Genomic DNA, 20347 nt, shown 5'->3' on the forward strand with positions numbered 1-20347 from the left:
CAGGTTCATTAGAAGAGCATTTCCCCCAGCTCCATCCAGAGCACTGAGGGTGGCTATTTGTAATTCAATATACCATTTCCAAAACCACAACTTTCACATTTTTTAAAATTCTTTTTATATTTGGTTCCGATGCAGGGGTGAAAAAAAATCGGTATTAAAATTAGAAGAATTTTATTTTCTTCAAAATCATTGTTTTATTTGTGAATGGTAGGATAACTTATACATTTCTTTAATTTGGAATTGAAGGGTTTCTTGATAACAAAATGAAGTTTACTCCCAGAAGTTTCCCTCAATACCTCCAACTCAGAGAACTAGCCTAGTTTTTGCTCACTTGTTTGCGCACTCCCTTTAAGCCCTTCAACTCCATTGATATATGGTTCCCAGGACGTAGTGGAGACTTCTGGCTGGAGAGGCTGGAAAATGTAACACCAAATTTCCTACAATCTCAGCTCCACTTTCTCCTGAGTCCGGCCCCCGGCTGGAGCCTTGTTATTGTCACGTGGCCGCGGGGTCGCCCGCGGTGTGGCGGGCCAATGGGCGCACGCGGGCCTTGCCCGCCCCGCCCCGCCGCGATGCTCCGCAGTTCTGGGACTTCGTGCTTCGCCGCTGGGAGGAGGCGAAAAAGTTTCTTTGCGGGCCAGCTTGCGGACGCTGCTCGGGCTGCAACTCTGCCACAATTTGGCGGTACTTTTCGGTTTCTGTCCTGCTGCTCCGGGGCATGAGAGGGCTTTGGTGCTAAGAGTAAAAGAAGTTTACCTGGGAGCTCGAGAGAGGAGCACGCGGCTGGAATCAGGGCGTTCACTCGTGGCTGGAAGTTTGTAACCGAGCCCGAGTTCGCGCCGGCTGCGGAGCGCCGTGCCGAGCTAGAGGCCGCGGGACCACGATGTGCGCGCCGAAGCTCCGTGCGCCCGCGGCGGCGCTGGGACTGCTGCTGTGTGCGGCGCTGGGCCGCGGGGGCCCTGGCGAAGGCAGTCTTCTCGGCGGCCGCGGTGCACACGGGCAGCCCTCGGAGGTTGCCGCCGAGCGCCCGTGTCCAGCTCCCTGCCGCTGCCTCGGGGACCTGCTGGACTGCAGTCGCCAGCGGCTGGCTAGTCTTCCCGAGCCACTCCCGTCCTGGGTCACTCGGCTGTAAGTATTCTTCCCGCGGACGGAGGGGATCGGACCGCTGGATTGCGGAAAAGCGGGAGACAGTGAGGGCCTGGTTGCGCCCTCTTCCAGGGCAGCTCTTGCTGGCCCAGGCCACTAGCGGCGCTTGGTGGGGGTGGAAAAGGAGCTGTGGGGCCTCAGTCTCCTTCCTGAGTGCTGCGCAGGTGGGCGCTTGGGGCGCCCCACCCGGCGGCTGGCGGAGGTGGGGAGGGGACTCGGGCAATTGCCTGAGCCGGACTTCTAGGAGCTCCTGTCCGGGCCCAGGAGGGAGAGGTGACACTCTACATGGATGACCGGAGTTTTGCAGTTTTTCCTCCGAGTTTGTGTGGGAGAATGGCCCAGCTTTACCTTCTGACTGGTTCTGCCCCTGTTCCTATTTCCAACCAGTAATTTCACTCACTTCTTTGACTTGGGAAGCCCCCTCAAGTCACTGCTCAAGCTATGGCAGACATACTTCAGACTTACCCCATGCGTAATTTCGCATTAGCAAGCTGTGAGTTTACCTTCTGGGCCACACAGTGACCCGTTTTCCTTTCGCTAAGAAGTTGGGTGGTAAGATTGATCAGTAGATGTGGAAAGGAAGACACTAGATTTTTCAGAACCAAGGACGTGATTTCTGTGGTCTCTCACAGCCGATTTAGGGGAGAATGCAGTGTGCTCTTATGCAAGTTTTTGTATTTTCGCTGTGAAGTCTGAAAATCTGAAATCACTGCCAACTGCATGGAAGAAGAAGGAAGAAAATGAAATTTAGTTGGAAATACTGGTCCTTTCAAAACGTTAACCCTTTGTTTCTCCTAGTCCCCAGTTTTGTTAAAATTTAAGAGTTCTGTAAAATTTAACAACCCCCCTCCCCCCCAAAAAAAACTTTTTATTTTTTTAAAAGTCGTTATCTTGTTTAAAAGAAAGAATATCTTAGACTCTTTATAATCTTAGATTTGGGCCTAGCAAAACTGCCGTGGAAATTTTCAGTTCTTAAACAATTGTAGCAGACTGTCCTGTTGTTGTAATAACCGGTTGAAGGTTTAGTTAGGTGGTTTAAGAAATTGTATTTTTACATCATTGTGCTAATCTAAATTCCTTTATTTGTATTTAGAATTTTAGAATTGTTGAATAAACCTTAATTTAATACAAAAATAGAATTAAGGAGTGTTGGGTTGGTATTTAATCGCTTATCATGGGATGTCTTACTTAGTAGTTTTTATTACAAGTGAAGAAGGAGATAAGGGCTTTAACCCAAAGCAGGAAAGACTTTCAATTAGTTGTGGCTAATTCCATTCAATTGCCTCTTGTGGAGGTCATGCTGCTGCATTCATGAAATGTGAATGGCTCTATTGACAACATATGGAACTAAACATTTGAATGACTGGAGAGGTGAACACCTATGAATAATAGAGGGACTAGAAAGAAAATGAAGATAGTGCTTCCAGGAATGTTTAGAAATGCTTGGATTCAGCATCAAATCTAACTGTATTCCGTAGTTTCTCAAGGACAAGTGGGCTCTTGGATCATGCCAATGTGCAACATACTTTTTGTGAGTTTAGATGTCACTAAAGAAATAACTGTGTCTCCTTGCCTTTGATTAGAAGTTGAGTTGAACCAAAAGGAGTTCGATACCTATTTAAACATTGTCTTAAAAGTAGCTGACCTAATTAGGATTTTGTTTTGCAGATAATTTGGTGGCACACTAAAAACAAATTACAGTTTATTTGGTTAGCACAGTCTTTAATTACATTTCCGCCAGCAGTAAATTGTCTCAATACAAGTCCACATTCCTTAAATGTATGTGAAAATAAGTTCCACTTGTATAAATAAGCACTTGGTCTGTTGTCAGACGCCCTGCTGTGATCACTCATTGAACAGCCCTGTCATTCTTGTACTTTTGTGACTTCTAACCATCTTTGTAGGTGTCACCAAACCATGTGGTTGAAGTTCTTTATTGTAAATGTTTCTTTTGTTTGTGCCTAAAGCTCTGCAGCTGTCTTCTTCACCTTTGAACAAAGAAAAAACAAACAAATGTGGAAATGAGTTTTACCTTCTCTGTTATTTGGCATATTGGAATAGGAGGTGTAAGAAGATGCTACTTAATTTTCACATGATTGAAAAAGCTCTTAAGTAGATTATGGAAATAAGTAGAAAAAGGGATATTCTTCGACATGTTTTACCTTCCTTAGGCAATTGAAATAGTAAAAGTTTGTCTTGGGACTAGCTTATGAAAGCATTGTTCAGAAAAAGCACAATGTCTATTTTTTGTTTCATGTATATGTGAGTATGTATTTTCCCCACTTGATTCAGTTGAAATTCCAACTATTCAGTTGAATAGTTTGAGTTACACAATAATAATACTGCACTTAGTTCTACTTTCAATAAGTAACTCCTAATAAATACTTTAATGAAAGTAGCTGTTAAAACAGTAACGCTTTGGAGCCTTGCTGTAGAGTTTGTGCTTTACAGAATTCTGAACCTAAAGAAACTTATTGTTTGAATATTATTTAACCAAAAGAGGGAAAAATTGCTGATGAGAGCTTCCAAGTATTACTACTTTCCCACTGAAATGTCAGAATTATTTATTTTATCTGGTAGAAAAGTTTGGGTTAGCACCAGGGCTCAGGCAAAAGCCAGAAAGGTAGATTCTGCTGGTGTGACTCCTTGAGTGTTGGCCTGTTATAAATCTTCTGGTCCATACCAGAATTGGGGGTGGGGTAGAGGTAATAGTCCTTATGGTTTTCACAGCTGTTTTTCTATATTTTCCAGACTAAAACTCGAACATAGCTGGCTGATTTATGAGTCACTTTGGATCAGTGTCTTAAAACAGCTACAGCCTGGCTTTTTGTTTTTCAGCTTTCCAGATTTCTGCTGAATTAGCAGCTCTGCAGGCCCAGTGGGATTGATTAAGAAGCTCTGCTGTATTTGCATTTTAAAATTTGACTTAGAAGTCAGATTCCTAAATGCTAAAAGGAAGAAAATGAGAGCTGGAACCACATGTTGTAAATTAATTATTTTCATATATATTTATTTGCTTGCTAATATGCAGGAAGAGAATCTTCTCTCTGTCGTGTAGAAAGAGTTTGAGTTTTGAGGATTTGGTTCTGGGAAAATAGTTAACACTTCTCTCCCATACCACCTTTCCCATTTGTTAACCTCACTACAACAAATTTTTTTTTAAAAAAGTTTCTTGGGGAAGATGTTCATTAGTGGAATTCTAAAAACGATAAATCTACCCTCCTTTTTGAATGCTTTATGTTCTGAGTTTAACAAAACACAAGAATTGTACAATTGTGAATCTCTCCTGAGTGATGTAGCCATAAAAACAATGTAAGGAAGATTTAGGAAAATGTGACATCCTTTAACTGGAAAGTAATCATTGCTGAAATGTAAACTATATTAAATCTAAATTTAGGTACATTAAAAGTTTCATGGCTTTAAGTATTTAGCAGTAAAAGTCACTTACAGGGCGCTTTTTTTCTTCTCCCACATATAATGTGGTTTTAATAGCACACAAAACTCAAGCATGCAAGTGTGTTGCAATAACTGAAATATTTAAGTTTGCCAGCTCCTGCTTCTGGATCAGAAATGAGTGGTTCCCTGCATGTGCCCTGGTCTCTGAAGGTAGTTTCTCATTTTAAAGGTCTTTTGTTTGAGGATCTCATCCCATTACTGGTAGAAAAAAGTTAAGCACTCAATCTCATTTCTCACAGGATTGCCCTGTGGAATAATCCTAACAATGAAGTGGAGAGTGCAGTTGCAGTTTTTTTAATTAAAAGGAAAAATCACCTGTATTAAATGTAAATGCCAGATTGGTTCCCCCTTTGCTTTTAAAACGGGAAACAATGGGGGAATGCAGGTTCAATGTTCCTGAGTTAAGTCAGTTCAAATGAGACTCTCTGAGGATTCTGGCTGCCTCCCAGGTGAAGGACTCCTTTCCTTGGTTGTTTTTTAAGCCATGTGGGAAATCTGGGACTGTCTGGGGTGCTAAAAGCACACAGGTTTTGTTTGAATCCTAACGTGAGTTGTTGGGCTCACGGTTTCCTTGATGAACTCCAGATGGACTTGGGCCGGACTGTGAGGGAAAGTGTCTGGCTCCAGCCGGTGGTGAGCATGCACAGCAGTGGTTGTAATTGCAGGATTTTTATAGTTTAAAGACTGTGCCAGATTTTTTTTTTTTTCATGTTATAACTCTACCAGAACAAATCTACTCATGTCTGTTACTGTCTGGTAGGTCTTTAGGCAAACATACTTGGAATAAAACCTTTGCAGTGTTTTTTTTTTCTTTTAAAGGTGAAATAGAGAAATCCAGGGTTACTCAAAATAAAAACTTGGAGACTGAAAGGATCTCTGATTTCTGATTGTTAACTAGGCACCGAGTAACACTTTTCTTCTGTTTTTAGTTATTTATTTTGGGAGAACATACTTATGCATGTAACATAGTTCATGCTTTTTGTTCAGTGGACTTTAGTTGTTGGAAAACTTTCCTTATTTAAAAAATCTTAAATTTTAAACACAAAGAATTAATTTAGGAAGAGCCAATTTACCTCTTAGAGTGGGCCCCTTGTAAGCCATACTGCTAATCAGCCCCATTTGCAGTATCAGCTCAGCCATTTTATTTTCATTACACCATTTTGAAGGCACATAGTCAGTGTATTGTTGGAACGTACAGGGACTGTAGTCAAGCAATTTGCCAGATTTCTTTTCGAATTTTGAATCTTAAGCGACAAGATGAATTCCTTGGACCATCATGTATGTAGGAATTTGTTGTTTTTATATTAGGATTGGTATTCTGTGAAATTGTTACTAAGTTAGACTGGGAAACACTAAGTTTGAGTGAGAAACACTTTCATTTTAGTGATTGAATCTATTCACAGGTGCTTGTACAGTCTGCTTAACTTTGTTAAAAGATGGTCGATGTGGTTTAAATTAAATGTTAAATTACCAGATATTTAGATTTGGGGAGCTCCAGAAAGCAGAGGGTTCAGGTGGTTTTGTACCCTTTTAACACACAGGCACGAGTGCACACATACACACACACCACAAAATTTTAATACAATTTAGTGCCTTAACCAAAACAAACAGTTTTGGGTGAAAAGCAATTTCTGTTTTGTCTGACTGTAATAAAAACATTGATACTTAATTTCATGATAATAAAAAGGTTTGTATAGAAGCTGTAGTTTCAGCAACCTGCCTAATTAGCCATTTTTCATGAGCCATGATGTCACCATATCGAGTTGGGAGTGGGGACTTGGGAGGGTAAAGCAAAACTAGCAGTTCACAAAAGATCTGTTCACCATGTGCCAAAAACATCTCTTAAAACATTTGTGGGTTTAAAGTATTTGAATCTGCCAGTTCTTAAACTAATTTTGTCCTCTAGAGTTTGTATTTTTGAGTTTGGCGTTTTGGGTGCCATCTAGTTTGTGGCCAGAGTGGACCAATTATTTCTTCAGTTGTCACTCGGGTTGATAGTGCCACTAGTTCATAAGCCCACTCTGTCTTGCATGTTGTTGATCCTAATTTTGGTTTTTAGAAACTAATAATTTTCATTTTCTTAAAGGGACCTAAGTCACAACAGATTATCATCCATCAAGGCAAGTTCCATGAACCACCTTCAAAGCCTTCGAGAAGTGTGAGTCCTAGTTACTTTTTGTTTGAGATTTGCATAAAATATATTACCTTTTCACTGTATGAACATTTGGATTATAATAAATTATTTAAAACTTTGAACTTGGAAGGAATTTTTAAATAATTTATAAAGTTTTCATATCTAAATTACAGATGACCTAATTAGCCCCACCACCTTTTCTCACATTTATAGGAAACTGAACAACAATGAATTGGAGACCATTCCAAATCTGGGACCAGTTTCAGCAAATATCACACTTCTTTCCTTGTAAGTAAATATCAACAAAATTTCATGTGTATGTTTGTAAGAGCCATGGGTATTAGATGTTCCATGATTCATGTGGGCTAGTGTAAAGCTCTTAAGAGCAAAGTATGAATATTTCCTCTAGGATATAATAAAGAAGGATTCTTTAACTTGGTTAACTTATTTTTCAACCTATAGTGCCACTTCTGAATCTCAAGTGTCCATGTACCTTCTAACAACATACTTTATGTTTTGCTGTCATTGTCAAACTAGTTGGTCTTCAACATACAAAGGAGCCCCATAGAGATGTATGTTTGATGACATTCTCTATGTTAGGATTTTAATTCTGGTGTGGCTCAGTGGTTGGCATGGAATCCGTGGATTGTGGATTACATATCTCCTAGTGGAGAATGATTAGAATTGTTTTGTGAGGATACTTGAGAGTTGGTGGTAAGGCATTGAGGTTCCCGTTTTAAAGTGAGGCAGCTGAGTGAAAGATCAGGGTTTAGAAACCTCAACTCGAAATATCAACTGAGGCAGTGAGAATTAAATATGTAATTGAAGTTAGAAACATCATCACATGTTATTTTGCAAATAAGAGTTTTCAAATACAATTAAAATTGTGGTTTTTGCATTTTTGTAGAGTATAAACATATTTATATTCATGTATTGAGGTAGATTATAGAATAATTTTTGATTTTTGAGCATTTAAAAGTAGCATTTAAAATGCTCCTGATTTAATTTCTTAAATTAAGTAATTTACCATCTTAATCTTGAATAATTAAAAAATATATTTGTGCCATTGAAGCTAAAAACATGTTCCTTCTTTAAACAACTGAAGAGAAAAATCACCATTGTTAGTTGCTTCTGGTGAAGGTGTTGGGAGGGTTGAAATTATACAGTAAATTTCAGGAAAGCTGTTCAATTAATTAAAGTGATCACTACCCAATTGCTTACATCTGGTGATTTATAGAGGTTTGTTTTTACTGAGGGCCCAGGTCAGCCAAGTCACGGTGCAGCCGCTGTGTCTGCTTTCTTCTGTTTGAATAAGAACTAAGTGACATTTGATACTGATGTGGTTTTAGCAAAGATCAGAAACAGAAAGGAATGAAAGAAAAAGCAGTTGGTATTTGACAAATAAACACTGAGTCTAAAAAATATTTTTATGCTAGCATTAATACCCATTTTCTTTGTCTTTTACCATTGCTTAAAATATTGGAGTCTAAAATGGAATCTTGGTTTTGTTATCTCACTAGGTATTCTTCTTTGGCCAAGGGAGCTTTTTAAACCTCACTTGCTTTCCTGGTCTTGTGTTTTGGCAGGTTCTATCAGCATGCTCAAGAGGGCCTTGAGGGTCATGGTACACTTCATTGCCGAGGGGTCTTTGGGGCCAGTTTGTAGCCTGGATGGGTTGAGGAAAATAGTGTGTACTTTGGCCTGGCATAGAGTCGGAAGCATAGAGCTTGGGAGGAAATTAGAAAATTCTATTGGAAATAAATAACAGCGGCTGTACCCTTTAAGGCTGTAATTTGGAAATAGAAAGCCAGAAGAGTATCTAAAAAGTTAGAAATCGTCAAAATTTGGATTTTTCTCCATATTGTTTTTATTTGTGTTTGGCTTTAGCAAGAGCTATGTCAAATCAGCCTGAATAATCTCACTCTTTTTCCCCTTAATCTGCTGCAGTACTTCTGACCAGTGATTGCTTTGTTCTCATATAATGATAGAACCAATTACTAACTAGATTATGTAGACTCTCCAAGAGTAATTTGTAGGATGGGCTTACTCAGGCAATGTGGAGAGTGAAAATTTATTTTCATACATATGAAATATCTTGAGGAATTTTACTTCTGGTTGTTTCCTTCTACCAATGTTTTGTTTTCTCTCTTGGATATTGCAGAGCACAACCACTGTTTCTAAAACACTAATTGTTTCCATGTTCTATTGCATAGGCTGAAACATTTTCTTTTTTAAAGAAGAACTTGAAAATAATCAGAGCTGGATATCAGTATTTAAATACATCTCTGAAATTTTAGGGAAAAAAAAAATCTACTAAACCACATGACATGAGTCAGATTAGATACTTGGTGTAGTGTCACAATTAAAACCCATATTTTTCAAAGGAGTTTCTGAGACTGTTGGACCCCTGTGTTATCAAGTTTTAAATTTTTTTTTTACTTTCTGTTGTCTAGAGGAAAACTTTTTTCTGGGTTATTTACACAGGTTAAATAATTTGAAAACTTGTGTTAAAAGGAAAAATTAGCGGAGTTTTCAGCATAAGATTTAATATCCAGGCTTCATTCCATTGCTGCCTTGTGTTCTCTCAGCTGGAGGGCCTGGATACAGAGAACACTGTACCTGGTAAGATCTCCCTCTTAGTCGTAGGAGCCAGGAGCTCATATTTTATCAAATGATACTAATGTCCAGAGACATTCAGTTAGGGACTGGTTCTGGTAACATCGGGGAAGCCTAGTAAAATGCCAGGCACCTGGGATGCTGGTTGAACATGCTCATGTACAAAACTCATCTCTAACCTTTTCAGGGATCTTTGAGAATATAAAAGACCTGAATAGACCTGTTTTCCTTTGAATCCCACACAGAGTTGCCTCAGAAGTCAGCCCCTGTGCTAGGGGCAAGGCATGACTTGTGTGTGTCCTTGTTTTTCTCTCACAATTTCATGACTGTGGCGGGATGGTATTTTTTAGGTAAAGAAATGGAACAGTCTTGGGAATGAACATACAGTGAAACAGTTGACCTGGCATAAGTGAGCCAATTTTACTGATGTGCTAGTTTTGGCTCTGGTGGCCCTCCAAATGTGCTCATTCAGTGGAAAGCCGTTGTGACATGACCTGCTCAAGCATTGGGCAGTTTTGAAACATGTGGACCTGGGTTAGGGAAGTTTGTGACTTGTGCAACATGATTGTTGAATGAAAGAGGCCTTGTTGGTTCTTAAATAGGTGAGTTGGGTCTTAGTTGTGATGCTGATGGTTTATATAGTACTGCCCAACTTGCAGACACTTGTCTGGTTTTGAAAAGTGTTTAGGTCAGTAGCTGTCCAAGTTTTATCTGGAGTGCTTGTTAAAAATGTAGCTGGGCACTGTGGCCTACACTGGTGAGTCCGAGTGACTTGGGAGACTGAAACAGTAGAATCATGAGTTTAAGACCAACCTGGGCAACTTAGTGATACCTGTCTCAAAAGAAAAAAAAAGTGGGAGGAGCTGGGGATGTAGGTAGAGAACTCCTGGGTTCAATCCCTATTACAACCAAACACACATACACACACACACACACACACACACTCACAGAAGAAGGGGAAAAAATGTAGATTAGTAGATTCTCTCCTAGAGATTCTAAATCAGTGGGTTTGGGTAGGGCCCAGGTTTATTCATTTTAAAGTATTTGCCTGATCACTCTGATCAGCTGTTCCATAAGTATTTCTGAAATTACTGATAAGGTCAGTATCACAAATAATCGTTTTGTCCTTATCTCTTATCTTACAGGTAGAACATTTCCTCCAAGTCTGTCGTTTTCTTTATAGCCTGTCATTTGTCCAGAGATGACATTGTTACCCTTTTGGGGGGGGGGTCATTATAAATGCTGATTACCTTTGCTGGTAGCTCTCCAAAATGGGCTCATTCCGTGGAAAGCCATTGTAGAGATTTTAAGCTGTGAGACCAACAGATCTGGTATTTGACAGTGTCACTCTGGCCTTGGTATGGAGAATGGCCTGGAGGTGGCAGGAGCGGGGAGAAGGGGGCAGAGGATTGAACCTATGCAACAAGAGTGGTGTTGGCCCCGTTCTACAGTGCTGCTTTGGTCACATAGAAGAGTAATTAAAGCAGAGCTCAAGTCAGACAGCCTGGTATTAATTGCTGGCTCCACCCATTGTTAGTTTTGTGACCCTGGGCAAGTTACTTTCTTTTTGTTTTTCCTCAGCTTTAAAAAGAGAATAGTAATAGTGCCTATCTCACAGGATTATTGCGAAGATTCAGAGAGAGGATACAGTAAAGCCATTTGGCACTCACTGAGTGCTCAGCGACTGAGCCATGACGGTTGGTGATGGAGACAATTCATTCAACTAAAATGTGTTGACTCCCTGTTGTGTGCCGGGCTCTGTTTTAAGTGAAGAGCAGTAATGAAAAACTGTGAAATTTCCCTTCTATCGAGGAGAAAGACAAAAACAGATAGGCAAACAGACTTTAAAAGGAAAGATGACTTCAGTCCATGATAAAGGCCGTGAAAAGGGATTAGAATGCTGTGGCAGTTGTCCTTTGATGTGGTCGGTGAAGGTGAATACTGAATGCTGACCGAGTTCCACCTTGTGCTGGGCATAGTTCTAGGATCAGAGGAGTAGTGAACAGAACAGACGAAAATCCCTGCCCCCAGAGAGCTGACCTGTTGGAAGGAGGAAGGCAGAAAACACCTGGTGTGATACCATCAAACCAGGAAGTGTGAGGACTGTGTGTGGTCACAGAGGACTCCCCAGTTGACCGCCCTGCTCCATTGAGGCCCACACTTTGCCTTGTAGACCAACTCATATATAGGCAAAAAATGATATTGCTGCTGCTTTTCTCCTCTGCTGCATTGTGAGGCCTCTGTGGTCGAAGTTCCTTTCCTTAATGCAGGTGTGTGGCATAGTTAGTTAATGCTTAATGCATGAATTAAGGAATAGTTATAAATATTCATATGCATTTAGCATAATTCAGAGAGATCCATGTACATTTAGTCTAAACCTGTGACTACAGATTTCTATTGGAGACTGTTCAACTGTGCATACTTGGTACAATAATAATAATTATAAATTATTACAATAATACTGGTTGAAAGAAAAAAAATGAGAACAAGAGAAGTAATTTCAGTAACTCAAGGATGCACTTCACCACTCGAGCAAGAGAGAAACGTGCTCTGGAGTATGTGGGAGGTGGGAAATCAGAACCCCTTTTCTCATTTGTCTTTGTAAGTTTGAATGGCTCAGTTCACTAAGGGTGACTTTGGTATTCAGAAATACGGCTTTCATAGCACATGTGCCCTTCACGCTTGTGGACTTCTTCATCAGGTCCTGAACTTAAAAATTCAGAATATAATAAACAATGATAAAACACATAGTCTTTCCCTAAAAAATTGATCTGCTCCCACTCTGAAGGCAGCTGGCCACGTTGGATTCATGGAGCGTGGGAGGGAGACTGTCGAAAAGTGCTTGGCTGTGTCCTGAGGACTTCAAGGGCACGCTGATGATAGATGTTTCCCCCTGTCTGCTGACCTTGGAACCTAATGCATGTGAGATGTGATTCTGTCACATCATGTGTCTTCTCAAATGGAGATGCTTTGGGGAGGCAGGAAAGTATAAAAGTGATGCTCTTCCTTCAGGTCTCAGGCAGTTTGTACACTACTGAGAACAACACTGGGTGGCTGTGGTGGTGGGGAATGGTATTCTGTGTGGTGTGAACTTGTTTGTAGAATCATGGGGATTTTTCTTTCAGTTTTGAAAGGTCTACAGGTGTAGTGCGTGTAGTTTCTAATGGCATTTGTCACAGCTTGTTCCAGTGTAGGACTCACATCTGACTGAGCTCTCTGTCCTCTCAGCAGCCCAGTAGAGTCCCAGGCACAAAAAAAGGTACCCATTAAGAAATGAGAGTGAGGTTTATTCAGAAGAGTGGACCAGAGTAATTGTGGGCCCTTATGCAACAGGAGAGGGACCTGAGCTGGGAATTGTGCACACAGGTTTTGGTCTTGTCTCACACTAATGACCTGTCTGACCTTAGGCAGACTTAATTAACTCTTCTTTGTTTATCTGTACTGTCTGAGATGTCTGCCCATCTATCTCCCATGGTTCCGGCAGAGGATCAAATGGCACGTGTACATGAAAGGGCTCTGAAGGGTGTGAGCAGCCGCAGCTGCTCCAGTTGCAGTGTGGTGGGCTTGGCAGAGGAGCAGAGGATTGGGGCAGGGGGCCAAAGTGGATTCTTGAGTGGAAAGGTCACAGGAGGAAGACAGGATTTAGAAATCATCCTGGCAGCAGTAGATGAATTAACAGGAAAACTTTTGCTTTCTTTAATTGGTTAAAAAACAAAAAAGGGGGAGTACAAAATTATAATTAATAATAGCAATATTTGTAGCCTAAGTCTTGTATCTGTAAGGTATATTTTGAGTTGCTCAAGTGCCCAACAATAACATTAACTATGCACTAGAGAACAAAGAAAAATAGGTCTTGATCTCTGCTCTTGTGGGGCTCTGAATAGTGAGAAGACAGATGATAAAGACATTCTTGTCCAAGTGAGGTGAGGTCTAGGATGACGAAGGATTCCCAGGGGTGTGCCAATGCATAAGGTTTTAGAATGTATGGATGGGAGGGCAGGGAAGGTCTGGAGGAAGAAGGAGACCTAGGAAGTTAGTAGGATCAGCTCATGAGGCTTCTGCCATGCTTAGGTGATTTGCAGTTTGGAGGAATCATTGAATTTTTATGGTGTTTTTTTTTTTTTTTTTTTTTTTAGCAGGGCAGTGAATTTACACAGTTTATCACAGAATCTGATTTTCTTCTTTTATGGAGATAGCATTAAGGAGTGTTCATTTACAAAATCAAGTGCCATAATGTGCCTTTGAGAATTAACAATTATGACTTGCCAAATACTTGTTACCTATAAATCCCTAGAGTTGTTCTGTACCTTGAGCCCTGTAATGTGCTGGGCCACATACCTTTTTTTTCCCCCACAAAGGGAAATTGGCCATGGGGTGGGAGTCATATGAATATTGACTTCTGAGTGAGGGGGGAGGGTACAAGTTGAACAAGTGATAGAAATCAGACTTCAATACAGACCGCCCCCGACTTAGGATGGTTCAACTTAGGAACTTTTGATATTTCATCTTTGTGATGGTGTGAAAGTATACCCATATGACGATTCTGTTTTTCATTTTCAGTACAGTGTAATAAATTATGAGGTAATCAACACTTTATTATAAACACCTTTGTGCAAGATGGTTTTGCCTCTCTGTAGGCTCGTGCGCATGTTCTGAGCACATGTAAGGCAGGCCAGGATGAGCCATAGTGTTCAGTAGGTTAGGTGTACTATATACATTTTTGACTTATGATATTGTCAGCTTACATGTTTGTTGGGATGTAACTGCATCTTAGGTGGAGGAGCATCTCCATAGTTAGTTACCTACTCAGCCCAGCACCATGTTAAGTGAGAATTTCATCTAAAAGTAAGCATTTCTCATTACACTCCAAAAATCAGACTGTTAAAGAAATCGGTTTGGGGGACACTGATATAAGAAATGGTTGCTTGGTTTGTGGCACTGAGTTTATTTAAATTATTCACCAAACTCTCTTTATAACTTTTCAAACAATATTGATTATTTTAATAGGTTCATAGCTCAGAGATAAAGTTGTATTTAGGGAAGGCTGCAAGCATTATAACACTTTCAAGTAAGGATATATATTTGAGTAATTTTGTGACTAGGCAGTACAGCCCAAATAGTTGTTTTATCCAGTACTTTTCAAGTCAGTATTTGGAAAGAGTTCACCAGTTTGTTGTGTTAATTCAGGAAGTTGGGGAGCAGATTTGCTAGAATTATAACTTATGGTTCTGAGGGAGTCAAAGTACTTTGTTTTGAGTAAGTGGACACAAACCATATCCTGTCCTTGCCCACATCTGGGTAAGAGGAACCCGGATTTCATCCCCAAGTATATGCTGCCCTGTTGTGGATGAATGGGCGGAGTCTTCTTTGCTTGTCAGACTCTGCCTCTTAGGGCTACAGCCTTCACTAGCTCAGAGAAGCCACGTACTGTTGTACTTAATGGAAATAAGCTCACGGAATGCAGGTCTTACAAAATAAACACATAAGGATCTTAATACGATAAGTGGTATTCTTTCATTGAATTTTAAAGTGTTTATGTCTAACTTGCACTTAAAAGAGAGTTTACTGTTCACCGAGTTGTATTTGTGACAAACACTCTTCAGTTTATCTTCACATTTAATCTCAAACTGGTCCCCAGAATACAAACTTACTAGGTTTTTGAAAACAGCTGTATTTGAAACATAAATTCGTGATCCTTACATGGCTCTCTAGATCCTTCAGTGGTCCCCCACTGCTCTTAAGTCAGCACAGTGCTTCTCAAGATATAGAATACTATGCATCCTTTTTTCCCTTTGAACCTTCTCTAGAGTCATTGCTGTGTCCCAGGCAGGCCAGGTTGTGCTGCCCCAGGTTCCTGTGGTATGCTTTTTTCTCCTGTCTAGAGTACCCACCCTCCCTCCACCCTTCATAGATAAGACTTGTGTCACTTTTGCATTTTTATATCTTCTCTGTTATAACAATGTACCTTGTTATTGTATAAATAATCATATTTTCAGCTATGTATTTGTGGAGTCTTTAAATGTCTTTCCCTCACCAAAATGGAACTTCACAAAAGTTGATATCCCATCTGTTTTTGTCCCCATTTCTACCCTGGCATGTAGCACAGTGCCTGGCACACATAGACACTCAGTATATGTTTTTTGGTTAGATGGATGAATGAATGGATGACCTAGTCCAAATTCATATACATAGTAAGCTTTTCTATTCCAACTTTTCCATGTACCCCAAATTTTTTTTCATTCATAAAACTTGGTTTTTCCAAAGTACCATCAATTCTAGATGGATGGAATGACTCACTGATCAGCTTTTTTTTGTTTCCAGTGTTGCTTTTTGAAGGCCGTAAAATTGACTCCTACTCCTTGAACTTAACCTTCCAGTATATCTTGCCTCAGAAACTTCTGTATTATCAGTGTTTATCCTGAATCTGAATCATTTTCTCAGTCTCTCCCCCACCTTCGTACCAGCCATTTACATTGCTGCTTTGAAGTATCAGGTACAGCTTCTTCTAAGAGACTTCCCTCTTTGCCGAATGAGGCTTGTTCTGCCAAGACAGACACAACAATAAAGTGAGAGGCAGTAGCTTTTCATGATTGGGGTGGCAAGATTCAACATGTGTCTCTATTCTGGTCTAGTTACTTTTCCTTCTTTTCCTTATTATAGTTTCTCTGCTGGCTTCCACAGGCCAGAGGTTTGGGGCTCTGGTTGGGTAGAGACCAAAACAATCAGACTTCTAACCAATACCATCTCTACTTTCTTTGGCTGAAAGTTCCTTAAGTACTAAATTCAAAACATGAAAGGAAATGCAATTGTAAATATAAACACCTCCTTTCTAGCACTTACCAGCCCTTGTCTGCTGTCTCCCTCCCTCTTTGTGTAGCTTTCTCAGGCAGATAGAGCAGCCTCTAGAGTAAGGTGGAAGATAAATTGACATAGTAGGGTAGAATTCCTGCTGCAAGTACTGTAAAACGTAGGATAAGTCTGGTACACATTTGTGGACTGTCAATTTTATTGTGCATGAACAAGTTTGACCATTTTAATAGCAAATAAATACATTATGGAATAGCATCAAAAATGGGTACTTTTTTTTTTTTTTTTAATATGATGCTTTTGAATTTGATCACTGATCACTGTCTGATCCCCCAAAGGGCAATGGCCTTGTACTCTTCAAAGATAAAAGGTTGCTGATGGATTCAAGGTAATTGTCAACTAATTGTGTAAATCTGTCTTTGTCTTTCACTATGAACATGTAAGTATCAAAGAAAAGGTGGAAGGAATTAGAGTTTGCTAAATGATAAAACTGTTACAACCCCATTTTCATTGGTTCAAAGTGTCTATGGGCAGTCTTGTAACTTGGAATTAGAAGAGACATTTATCTCTGTGGAGAAATCCCTGGAAGAGTGGTTATAGGACCTCCCTCCCCTGAGGGGACAAAGCTCATTCCTGGTGAGGCGCCTTTCCCATTGGCTGATTCTGTAGCTCTAATTGCCAGGACTTTTGTACATTAAGCTGAGCTCTGCTCTTGTGCAGATTCTGACTGCTCTCCTAAGCTCTGTGTGGTGGGGAAAACAATTTCCTTCTATTTTTGGCATCATAGTACTTACATATCTTAAAATACAAGGTTTTCTCAAAGCCCTTTCTCTTGGCTCAAATTCTCAGGCCATTTCTTGCGTAGCATGGGGTCTCAACTGGCCCTGTCTGTTAGCACTTTCTGTGGTGGTGGAAATCCCTAGAGCTTCGTGCCCCTCTCTGAAGATGAAGACAAGGGATCACTGTGAGCTCACCAGCCTGTATGATCATACCACCACACTTTCTGTCCTATTTACAAAGACAAGTTAAATACTTGGGTGAAATTAAGATAATCTATGCCAGTGATGTTTCTGGTTCATTGTTCTGTGAGCCATATTGGAAAATAAAATGAAATGAATTTAGCTTGATGTGTTCATACAGAGTTAATGCTCTATATGCCTGTTTATTAATTTGAGGTTCAGAAGAGTGATGTAATATTTTCTCATGTACTTGTACTATCATCTTAAGTGAATGTTCTTTATATAGACTAAATTTTTTTGTTAGATTACCTTGTAAAAGTCTGAGTCGAATGACTTTTCAGTGAGAAACAAACTACAGTAAATTTTTTGAGGGAAGAGTTTGCTTTTTGGGGATTTAAAGTGAAACTGATGTTATTGATGGATTGAATTGCTTGCTGGTAAAGACTTCCTGTTAAACATGGTGGGCTGAGTGCATTCATGTTACTCTGCTCCTTCCTGCACCCCATTAAAATGAAAGTAAAAGATTTGAAAAAGAAGGGTTATACCAACAGGAACAAAGAGAAAATAGAGAACAAAGAGAGGACACAGTTGAAATAAAAAAATGCCATAAAAATGTTGTAAGCAGATGGATCAATTACAATTGACTTAGAAGAAGGAGAAAGCAGCTGACTTCCCCAAAAGGCAGGCTTTTTATTTATTTATTTATTTATTTTTGAGTATACTGCAGATCCTCAGAATGATTCTGGAATTCAGAACCTATAAAGGTGAGGTGCAGAACAGAATTGAAAATAGAGAATTAGTTAATAGTCTTTTACAAGAAGTATTCAGACTTCCCTTCACATTCCTACTCCAGAACTCAGAGCCCTTTCCCTAGCACAGAAGACTGGAAGTTTACTTTCATGAGAACTGGAATAGAAAGAAAGTCTCTGGAATTCAGGTAGGGGTTGTGGACACCATCTTTGGAAATCAGCAACATTAAGTCACTCCTGAATACTGAAGGTGACACCCCTGCTCTCAACTTAGTTCCCAGATAGCCTTCCCAGATGACAAGAGATGTGCTCCCCCACCCCCATCCACCCCACTGAAGACTGAGGATTCAAGAGAGAAGACCCACAGAAACTGACATGTGACCATACCACAGTCACCTGTGCAGAGATTCACTGTTTAGCAAGCCCATGTCACATGAAGCCCTCACTAAGCTGCTTAGTGTTCCTTTTTATCAAATCTGAGTGAATGGCCATTGGTCAGCAGACATCCGAAGAGGTTTCTGACAACAAAGTCAGAGTCTGAAACAGCAAAATGGAGTCAGAGGCAGTGGAAGGAAAAGGGTACTTGAGAACAAATGTGATATCTTTGGAGCGAGAAGAGAAGATGCTAAATCCACAAAACCAGAAGCATGGCAAAAAAAAAAAAAAAAAATTAAAAAAAGGAATATTCAGCAAGTTAGCTGAAAATAGAAGAATGCAATAAAAAACAATTTAGTAAGGTAATAGAAGTGTCAGGAGAAAGTTGAAAAAATTTTGTCAGAAAGAAGAACCCAAGGACCAAGGGATGGAAAACAGGAGAAGAGAAAGTGAGCAAGTGGGAGGATTAGAAGACAAAGGAAGTCTTCACACCTCCCTAGATCAAAGTCTACGAGGAGACATTGATAGAAATGGAAGGGAAGAAATTTTCCAAGAGAGAAAAAAGTTTCCCATACTGGAGGGGTCATGTGTCTAGATTGAAAGGGTCTGCTAAGTGCCAGCACTGTGAAAAGAGGGAAAAAACCTACAGTAAGCTATGTTTTCAGAATACTTGGGGTAAAACAGGTTCTGGGATGGGGTGTGGGAAGCATATATGCAGATCTCTAGGATTGACAGAGGTTCTGTAAATGTTCTCCTGGCAGCGTCTGCATCCCCTGGGAACTTAAAAGAAATGCAGACTCTTGAGCCCCTCCCCACACTCAGTGAAACAGAAACCCCAGAAGTGTTGGCTGCTCAACAACTTGTGCTTCAAGAAGCCCCTCCAGTTCTGATGTGTACTACCCTTTGAGGCCCCTGGCTCATCAAACTGCATCCAGGAGTGCTGTGATAGAACAACATGGTGCCTTCTCTGTACCAAAAGAAAAGGGTTGCTGATTTAATCTCAGTGCACACCTGAACTGTCAGCCTATAAAGAATTGTGTGTGTGTGGTGGGGGTACCAAAAAACTTGTATACTTGGTTTCTGAGGAAACTACTGGAAGATGTGACCCAGGAAAATGAGGGATTAAACCAATAAAGATGAGAAATAGCCTTCAAGTGATGGAACACCAATGTAGGGGAGAGGTGAGATAAATCCTCCCAAAGGGAGGGTAGGCTCTAGAAGAGGCTACAGTTTTTACATCATGCAGTTGTGTCAAGTAAATCTGGTCATATCCAGTGCTTATTTAGAATCTCAGGTCATTCGGTGTGGAAGAGATCATTCCATTTCCTTCCTTTTAACAGAGGAGAAAATCAAGATTCAGAGAATATAGTAGGTCAAGACATGAAACTGAGAATCGAATCAAAATACCCTCTCTAGGTAACTGTACTGGAGATCTTACTTTTAATAGTTAGATTCATGTAGGGGACCATGGTTTTTGTGTTTACTTTTTTGACTGGCAGCTATAGTGGACATAATATTTCCTGATGTACATATGCATCTTGAACATATGGATGTATGCATCAATGCCTATGGGCCAATCTAAAGCCAATCTGAAGTTTTTGGACTAGTCAGGATTGTCTCCTTCAGGGTCTTGAACCCATTCATTTTATCCTGAGTTTTGGAGCTCTAAAAATGAACTAGAGGTTCTCTCCACCCACAAGTAAATCAGAGATTGTGGAGACACTCAAACAGGTGAACCATACCAGTGGTCTGTCATGTGAAAATGGCTGTGGAAGGCCTCTGCCTCAAAATAGGGAGAACTTAAAAAAAATTTTTTTTTAATCAAAGGAGAGCTTCTTATTGCACATAAATTATTTCAGATTAAAATGCCTTTGGTAATTATCTTCTTTATCATCCTGTTGTCTTCTAGGATTTACTTGTAAATTTCTGTTTACACAGAGGACTAAGTTGAATTTACATTTGTTGATCAAAGAAGGGTTATTTTGTATGTGGTATGATTTTTTTTTTCCATTTTTAACATGTGTTCTAACTGGCACATGAATAGGGTCCTGATTTTGTAGGACCTGAGTATTAAAATACTGTGTTGTAGCCATCTTTATCCTGTT

General features: G+C 40.1%; 1 protein-coding gene across 1 annotated transcript in view; it reads left to right on the top strand.

The window, feature by feature from the left end:
- Positions 1-642: 642 nt before the first annotated feature.
- Lrig3 (leucine rich repeats and immunoglobulin like domains 3) overlaps positions 643-20347 on the top strand; it is a 45030-nt gene continuing 25325 nt past the window's right edge. Inside the window, exons 1-3 of the mRNA XM_027928556.3 lie at positions 643-1128; positions 6689-6760; positions 6950-7024. Of these exons, the coding sequence (XP_027784357.1) occupies positions 884-1128; positions 6689-6760; positions 6950-7024 (392 nt within the window). The 5' untranslated portion in view covers positions 643-883. The remainder of the gene's footprint in view (positions 1129-6688; positions 6761-6949; positions 7025-20347) is intronic.

The sequence above is a fragment of the Marmota flaviventris genome, chromosome 3 (genome assembly GCF_047511675.1).
Source record: "Marmota flaviventris isolate mMarFla1 chromosome 3, mMarFla1.hap1, whole genome shotgun sequence".
Classification (NCBI taxonomy): domain Eukaryota; kingdom Metazoa; phylum Chordata; class Mammalia; order Rodentia; family Sciuridae; genus Marmota; species Marmota flaviventris.